At 38.6% G+C, this 8867-nt stretch overlaps 1 protein-coding gene across 1 annotated transcript in view; it reads right to left on the bottom strand.

Annotated features, from left to right (window-relative positions):
- Positions 1 to 879: 879 nt before the first annotated feature.
- si:ch73-21k16.1 (phosphatidate phosphatase LPIN1) overlaps positions 880 to 8867 on the bottom strand; it is a 49431-nt gene continuing 41443 nt past the window's right edge. Inside the window, 8 exon segments of the mRNA XM_036581097.1 lie at positions 880 to 2585; positions 3059 to 3162; positions 4946 to 5060; positions 5563 to 5715; positions 6552 to 6638; positions 6834 to 6982; positions 8007 to 8148; positions 8640 to 8707. Of these exon segments, the coding sequence (XP_036436990.1) occupies positions 2423 to 2585; positions 3059 to 3162; positions 4946 to 5060; positions 5563 to 5715; positions 6552 to 6638; positions 6834 to 6982; positions 8007 to 8148; positions 8640 to 8707 (981 nt within the window). The 3' untranslated portion in view covers positions 880 to 2422.

Here is an 8867-nt window from a genome sequence, read left to right as displayed (position 1 = left end):
CCAACCAGTATATGTATATGTTTGAACTTAAAGCTTGTGCTTTGGCACAGTTGAAGCTGGCACACATTCATGTATATGAGGAGTCTCTGAAAGGCAGCATGTTGTACAACACAGAGCACAATGTGAATCTGAAGTGTCTGCAGACACAGGAATATGGAGAAGTGAGGTGAAAGTGCCGCTATGCTTAGGTGAGGAGGTACACTGCATGTACATACCCGTATGTGTGTGTGTGTGTATGTGTGTGTGTGTGTGTGTGTGTGTGTGTGAGGGCTGTGGTTGTGTGTTATTTTGTACTGGAGTCTGAATGCGAGTGCAACCTGTGTGTGTGTGTGTGTACAAATCTATATACACTGAATGGCCACTCATTGTTTCTACCCTCACTGTCCATTTTATCAGCTCCACTGACCACTACACTTTGTAGTTCTACAGTTACAGACTGTAGTCCATCTGTTTCTCTGCATACTTTGTTCACCCTGTTCTTCAATGGTCAGGACCCCCACAGAGCAGGTATTTTTTGAGTGGTGGATTATTCTCTGCGACACTGACGTGGTGGTGGTGTGTTAGTGTGTGTTGCGCTGGTGCGAGTGGATCAGACACAGCAGTGCTGCTGGAGTCTTTAAACACCTGACTGAGAACTAGCCAACAGCATCCTGTGGGCAGCGTCCTGTGACCACTGATGAAGGACTAGAGGATGACCAACACAAACTGTGCAGCAGCAGATGAGCTACCGTCCCTGACTTTACATCCACAAGGTGGACCAACAAGGTAGGAGTGTCTAATAGAGTGGACAGTGAATGGGCAGTGTTTAAAACTCCAGCAGCACTGCTGTGTCTGATCCACTCGTACCAGCGCAACACACACTAACACACCACCACCACGTCAGTGTCGCTGAGAATGACCTACCAGCCAAATAATACCTGCTCTGTGGGGGTCCTGTGGGCGTTCTGACCATTGAGGAACAAGGAGAACAAAGTAAGCAGAGAAACAGATGGACTACAGTCTGTATGAAGTGGCTGGTCAGTGTATACGCCAGATTACTGTATCACTTAAAGTCCCAGTGAACACTGTAAATGATTAAAAATGTTGGTATGATCCTAAAATTGAGACAAATATAATAAAACACGGTTTAAAAAAATGCTGATCAGACCTGCTTGAGAACTGACTGGGCGTGGCCTAATATTCTAATGAGCGTGACTGACAGCCCTCAGTCCTGCTATGCTGCTGAAGCAGAACTAAACACAATAGTGTAGCTGAAGTGGGGGAAATGAGTGAAACCGTCTCTACATATATAGGTGGTGTTGGACTCTACTGTGTCCACTCACTAAAAACAGAATGCTGGCTTGGCCAGCTGACTGGACAAATGGTTGAATAGAAGTTCTTGCTTGCTTGGCTGTGCCTGCTAGGCTAGTTTTCAGCTTCCTTATGGTAACTTAAACAGCGTTTTGTTAAGCAACCCACATCAGCCCCAGTGATTGGTGAGGATACTGTTTTGTACACACTACCTAAGATTAGGACCACCCATTCTATACTGATAGAGGAGAATGCTGGCAAAATGCATCGGTCGTTTATTGGGACACTGAAGAGTTATTCACAGGAGACCTTGTGTGCATGTATACTGCGTGCTCACAAAAGCAAGATTAACCTACTGAGAAGGAAAACGTGGATTTAGGTTCGCTGGGGCTTTAAGACATGCAGCTCTGTGTGTGTCTGCATGTGTGTAGGTTAAAAACAGCTTAAAGCGAATCATCTTTTTCATTTATTTTCAGCAATTTATGCTGAAAAATAGGTTTCTTATTAAAAATTTTACCACTGATAGTAAAATCATAAAATTTGAAAAGAAAAATAAATGTAAGATTTTTATTCTCACATGTTAGAAGATTGTATTGTTAAAAAAGTGACGTTTCTGACGTCAAGGAACTTTGAATTAAAAGCTAAAACGGTTTGTCATGTATTTGTTCAGAAGATCATTTCACTAAACAGCATTTCTCCATTTAGTTTAGCTTTGTCTTTCCTTGCACCTTCCGATATTCACTATTTTTTAATTTCATTTCAGCAATAAAAAACGAAAAAAAAGAAGCCTGTTCTTATTTTGGCTGTTAATGTTTTAAAAAAATAATAACTAATTATAAAATAAAAATTAAAATGAAATAAGAGGTTATAAGGGGTTATTTTATGGTTCAAATGTTAACTTTTCTGTTATTTCAATAACAATAAAAAACCTGCGCACTCTGTGAATATACACTCTCGCTAGCTTGGCTCCAACATAGCGCAGCGAATCCCAGTATAGTTTTTTTTAGATTTACATTAAGAAAACAAAAAAAGGAACCAGACTTTTGTTATGTGGTTAACTGAGATGTCCTGCTTTGTGAAATACCCTGTGTGTGTGTGTGTGTCTGCAGTGGCCACTCTCAGTGCGGCAGCTTCAGCTGCTGGTTTTGCCTGCACACTCCTGGCTGTCCACTAGAGGGAGCTGCTCTCTCCAGAAGGTGAAGTGGCTGTAGGTGTCGCTGCAGGGGAAGTCTGAGGAGCTGGCTCTCTTCAGAAGGGGGAACACGTGATCCACCACCTCGCCCAGACGCACATACCTGCACACATACACTCGCTTTAGCCTTTTTATTATGGACCACAACACACAAAGCTCTGGGGTATGACCTCTGACCTTTACAATACACATAGGTGGGCAGTAACTGGTTCTACTTACTCAGTTATATTGACTTTTAATAAAGTTTTGCAGTTTTTGTAGCTGCTACTTTTGAACTCTTACTCAAGCTATTGTTTGGAACTTTTGAGTGTTTATTTCAATTAAGTAACAGCACCTTTTCGAGTTTAGGCTACTGTACCCATTTCTCATAGCGCAATATGTTATTAACATACAGGGCAGTAAATTATCCGTTCTTTCTGCTCTTTATGGTCAGTGACATAACAATATCAATATTTTTTTCCTTCGCATTTTGTATTTTGTAACATACCTGTTTTAATCTTTCTGGAAAGCACTTTGTAATCTTGTTTTAAAAAGGCGCTATGAAAAATAAAATTCCTTATTATTATTATTACTTACGAGGACACGTTGGTTTTGGCGTGCTCTTGTACCAGTTCCCCTTTTGGGTTGACAGTAAAGATTCGGTTCAGAGGAACGCCAACCTCCTTATACGAGTACACATCCTGCAAACACAGTATTACACTTAGAATAGATTAAATATTCACAAACCACAGTTTATTTTTCTGCATGAACTTCAGTGAGCACTGTGTAAAATATTAAAAATGTTTTATGGTACTAAAAACGAGTGTTATATTAAACATACAGCTAAGTTTGAGTGAAAAAAGCAAAAAAAAAACAAAAAAACAAAACAGAAATGTTATAAAACACAGTGAAAAAGTGTCTGGGAGGGGCCAAATATACTAATGAGCACAATTGATTGGCATGTCTATGTCCATGACTCCTGTTCTGCTGCTCTGACAGAGCAGAACTAAACACAACAGTGTGAATGTGGGGAAATGAGTGGGCTCTACATACGCAGGTGATGCTGTAGACTATTCCAGCAGTTTTCACAGTTCACTAATAAAAGCAGCGACATCTTAAAGTAGTTAAGGTTCTTATTCACTTTACTACTAAGTGCGCAACCAGAGAATGCTGGCAAGGTCGGACGGACAAATGGACTATTCATATACGAACTATACGTAGATTTATCAAAAGCTTTTGACACTGTTAACCATGACATCTTAGTGTCCCGAATGGCTAGTATTGGGTTATCTGACAACGTCACAGGCTGGTTTAGAAATTATTTAAGTAACTGATGTCAGTGTGTACTTTTTGATGTTTTTTGTCTGAGAAGCTTACTATTAGAACTGGGGTGCCACAGGGTTCCATTTTGGGGCACTTGTTGTTCACGACATACATTAATGACCTCTGCAATAATGTTTTAAATGCTGATATGCACTTTTTTTTGCAGATGATACTATTATCTATTGTTCTGCTTCATCACCAGCAGAGGCTTTTTCAAATTTACAGAAGGAATTTGTGACTGTTCAGCACAATCTTAGCTCTCTAATGCTTCTCTAAAAACTTGATACAGAGATCATCTTTGCCACAAATTTACACACTTCTGGGCAGAACAATAGAATTAGTTTCCTCTTACGAATACTTGGGTTTTATATTAGATGATAATCTGTCTTTTAAATTTCATGTGGAACAACTGATAAAGAAGTTAAATTTGAAGTTGTGATTTTATTTTAGGAACAGTTTCTGCTTTACTCAACAGGCACTAAAAAAACTAGCTAAAGCTCCTTTTTACCAATTTTAGATTATGGTGATATTTTTTATAGGTATACTTCCAAGACAACATTACATTCACAGGACTCTGAGATTTATAACGGGCGCTAGATATTCAACTCATCACTGTGAACTTTATGAAATGGTTGGTTGGCCTTCACTTTCAGTGCAAAGACAAATTCACTGGATATTTTTGTCTATAAGGCGATTATTGGTCAGCTTTCTTCATATTGTCTGCATTCATATCAACAGACAAGTCTTGGTTATATTATAATTAAATTCAGCCTTTGTAAAAGAGATTTTTAATCTCAAAATGATTACCCTGGTTAAATAAAGGTAAAATAAATAAAAAATAAATAAAAACAAACTACCTAGTTATGCCTGCAAGGTTAGCTTTCACTTGGTTGTTATTTTCGGTCGCCAAGTACAGAAAGCCCATAGGCCCATAGACAAACCACATCAACCTTGTGATTAGTGAAGGTACATCTTACAAGAGTAAGCCAAGATTAGGGCCACCCAGTTTACAATGGAAGGGGACAATTTTGGTGAAATATGTTAACAATTGAAATATTTTAAGGACATATTTTGTATGTGTCCACAACTCTATTTGCTCAGTTTATTAGCAGTTCTGGGTATGATATAACTTCATGTGGGGTCGCTGGTTTATATACTCACGGTGGCTCTGTTACCAAAGGCAGCATAGAAGGGCTGTGTGTTTGGAGAGAAGAGGTTCTTAATGTCGGTCAGACATTCCACCTTAAACTTCTCAGGCTTCTTCTCAATCACCTCCCTAAAACACATACAGCCAGCTTTAGTCACTCTCCCACATCAGGTGATTTTTTTTTTGCAACCAAGAAAACAATCAGAATCTATTTATCTTGGCACTAAGTGTGTATTTGCTCATATAACACTATATAACTTTAGAATAAATAAAAATAAACATAAATACAGTAGGAAGTAAGCAGATAGTCTTGTTTTCGGAAAAAAAAGTTCCTGCTATGTTGTTGAGAGCTGTTGCTCCATCCACTGCATGGATTTGCTCAGTTCCATCAGCAGCATGGCTGATTAAATTCAATGAAGGATTGATTAAATAAAGCAGGTATTGGATGGGAAACTGGGCTTCCTCAGGGAGAACTTTGTAAATGGTTAAACTAACATGCTCACACAGAACAGTCACTATTTTAATGCTCATTTACTTTTATTGTAATGTTAATGTTTTCTACCCACGTAAATAAATGTAAATGTAATTCTCAGGCATCAGTACAGTACGGTGTGTGTACATGTTCCCTCACCGGTGCAGTGCGGAGAACAGGCTGCTGGGGCTGAGTAATACGGGTCCCTGAGGCAGCATGGTGCCGCTCTCATTCACCCAGTGCAGGTAGCCTCTGGTCATACCAGCCATGCCTATAGCCCGCGCTGAACAGTACATAAACTTATAGCCGTTCCTGCAACACAAACACACACAGGACACATACGATCAAATCAGCTGTGTCGTCCATCATGGGCAATGCTTTCGTTTACTGCCTCTTAAAGGGGAACTTCAACAATTTTTCAACATTTCGTTTTTGAGATGTAAACAGAGTCGTTCATTCTGGTTTGTTGTGAAACGTTCATTAAAACCTACAGACTCCGATTTCTTTACAGTGGTGGTGATAGGAATCAGGGGTCACCATGACTACAACACAAATATAGACATTTTATTTACTATCCAAAACCACCAGTGATCCTACACCTGTTTTCTGAGTTTATATGGAATGTTGATGATGGTAAAATAGTCAAAAATCTGCAAAAATATGTTTGTAATAACTTTCTGTGAGGAAGCTTTTAGAGGTGGACGTCTGGTTCCTATCACCACCACTGTGAACAATTCTGACTCAGTAAGTTTCTCTAGAACAGAGCGTTTCACACCAAACCATGGAATGACTTTGTGTACATCTTAACCATTTAATGATGCAGAATTTTGGAAAAATTGGTGGAGTTCTTATTTAAGTTCTAGGTATTAATCAGGTAAGTGTGAGATCTAAACTCCAAAGTACAAGATAATTATTATGGTTAATGTGTTTGTAAGTTCCAAAAAAGTATAACTACTGAAATGCTTAATTCTGGATATTAACTGAGGAAGTGTGACATACAGTCTCCACAGTACTGGGCAATTATTTTGGGTAAAAACCACAACATGTTGTTTTGTTTTTTCTTGACTGGGCAGCACTTTGTCCAGCACTGGCTGATGTTAGACTTGCTTTATAAATAAATATGACTCGACTTGATCACTGATTCTTACTGGCTGACTTTGTGGAACAGGCGGGCGATTCCTTGGTGGGTCCAGTCTTTACCCAGAGTGGGCAGAATGTGTCCCAAAGTGTCAGATCTATTGGACAGGAGAAATATCTAGTTAGATATATTATGTTTTAGCTTCATATTTCATAAAACGTATATGCACAATCATTTTTGTATATTCAGAGAAAATCCTGTTTCTCCTTTTTGACCAAGAAGCACGCAAGAGAAAGACGTTACAAGAAATATTTGTTATGATGTGTGTTTGTGGGCTCTCACGCTTGCTGACCTGGTGATTGTGCCGTCAATGTCTGAGATGATGATCTTGTCGTCCCAGTTCCACAGGTAGATGGTTCCCTCACAGCGACACGTGCCCTGATACTGAGTAGTGACACTGAAGACCACGTCATTGGGACCCTCCTTCAACTGCAGACTGGCCTACAATGCAATCACACAATATGATTGACATAACACAGTCTGTGTGGTTTATTTATACATAGAACAGTGCAAAATTCAGAAACTATCCTTCATATAGTCAAAATGGCCATTAAATTCAGGAAAACATTGCTGTCCAAAGAAAACTCCTAAATCCCCTGAACAGCAACTTTACAGCAGAAGACAAAAAGTTCTTTACTTTCCATGTAAATGTATGTAAAGAGATTCTACTCCATTCAGCATTTCTTTTTCTCCAATTATCATGAAGTCTTCAAACAATGTAAAGGGCAGCCTCTGTGCTCAAATGATGTAGATAAAAAATGGAGACAGAGTTTTTGGACAGTGACAACATTTACCAACTTAATATAATATCATATTACAACTTAAAATAATATCAGATTTTTCAGTGTTTAGTGTGTCCACTCTTTATCTTTATTACAGCTTCCTTTCTTATCAGCCCAGACCTGAACATTATTATGTATTTGGGATAATAATAATAATAATAATAACAACAATAATAACATTTTATTTAAAAGCACTTTTCAAGACACCCAAAGGTGCTGTACAATAAGACCACAAGATGGTATTAAAAGAACCAATAAAATAGAAAATCAACAAGATAAAAAAATAGTTTTAATTAAAATTCTAGCTCTCTTCTTGTATTTATCTTAATTTGATCTATAACTGCTTCTATTGATTTATATCAATTTGCTTATTATTTCTTTATTCATGTATTTATTGATTTATATTTTGCTGTTACTGAACAGTAACAATATCAATGTTAATGTCTTCTATCACTGTTAAAGTTTATCATCTGTCTGTAAGGCACTTTGAGCTGCCACCAGCACAAAATGTGCTCTATAAATAAAGTTTTATTACTATTCTTATTATTAGTAGTGGTACTAGTAGTATTGTTATTATTATTATAGTGTAATGATTCCGAAACAGTTTGTTAAGACTTTGTATACCTCTAACGTGTGATAATTAACACTTTTAACCCTTTTACAGCTGTGACAGCACTTCCTACCAGCTGTTCAGATGTCAGGCGGAGGGTCTTCCTGTAAGACACGCCCCCTTGAGAAAGAAGGCTTTCTGATTGGGTGGAGCTGCTGGTTGTCTGTTTGGTTGATAGGTGATCTTCATCACTGGAGGAGGATTCGTCTTTCCGCCTGCAACCACATGAGGGCACTAATGAGTCGCCTAATGATAAACGTTGGCTCCCTGTCTAACACTGCAGGACCCTGAGGCCTGTTCCACATCACACAACGTACAAATTCACAGCACCTTTCACATCACTTTGACTTTCCACAGTGTTCCAGAACAACATCTCTATGACTCGGCGCCGTCGCAACATCACCGATCTCCTAATTTATCCCCGAAATATCCCATGTTTTACAGCGGCAATGTGAAATGGTGTTATTTCAGTATTTTTCTAGCCTGTTGTGTTTTAAAGCTCTTTCAAGTGAAGCCTTTCCAGCATCACAATCTGTTGATTACACGTCATTACATGTTACATTTATGTATCGGCTGATACTCAAGGCTTCAAAGTAGGTATCAGTATCAGAAAAGAAAAAGTGCACAGTGTGAGATAGAAGGTGAGACAGAGGACAGATCACAGGAACTTTGAGTTCCAAAACTGCCATGTTATCTGTCATGTTACCTGCTGATGGTAGCATGCTTCCCAGCATGCTCTGCTCCTCCAGCAGCTCCATTCACAGAGACAGAATCCTGTAAAACACAAACTATATCTCAGCAACAGCAGTAAGGACTGTAACTGAACATGGAGATGTGTGCGTAGTTTGTTATTACATGTGTATGACTGTAATGCAAGTAAGTTACAAAAAGCCATTGAATAGTTTGGAATCAGCCATCATATTAATAATTAAAT

This window comes from Colossoma macropomum, unplaced genomic scaffold, assembly GCF_904425465.1.
Source record: "Colossoma macropomum unplaced genomic scaffold, Colossoma_macropomum, whole genome shotgun sequence".
Lineage (NCBI taxonomy): Eukaryota > Metazoa > Chordata > Actinopteri > Characiformes > Serrasalmidae > Colossoma > Colossoma macropomum.
The sequence above is the reverse complement of the archived record's forward strand: the minus strand, read 5'-3'. Positions and strand labels throughout refer to the sequence as shown.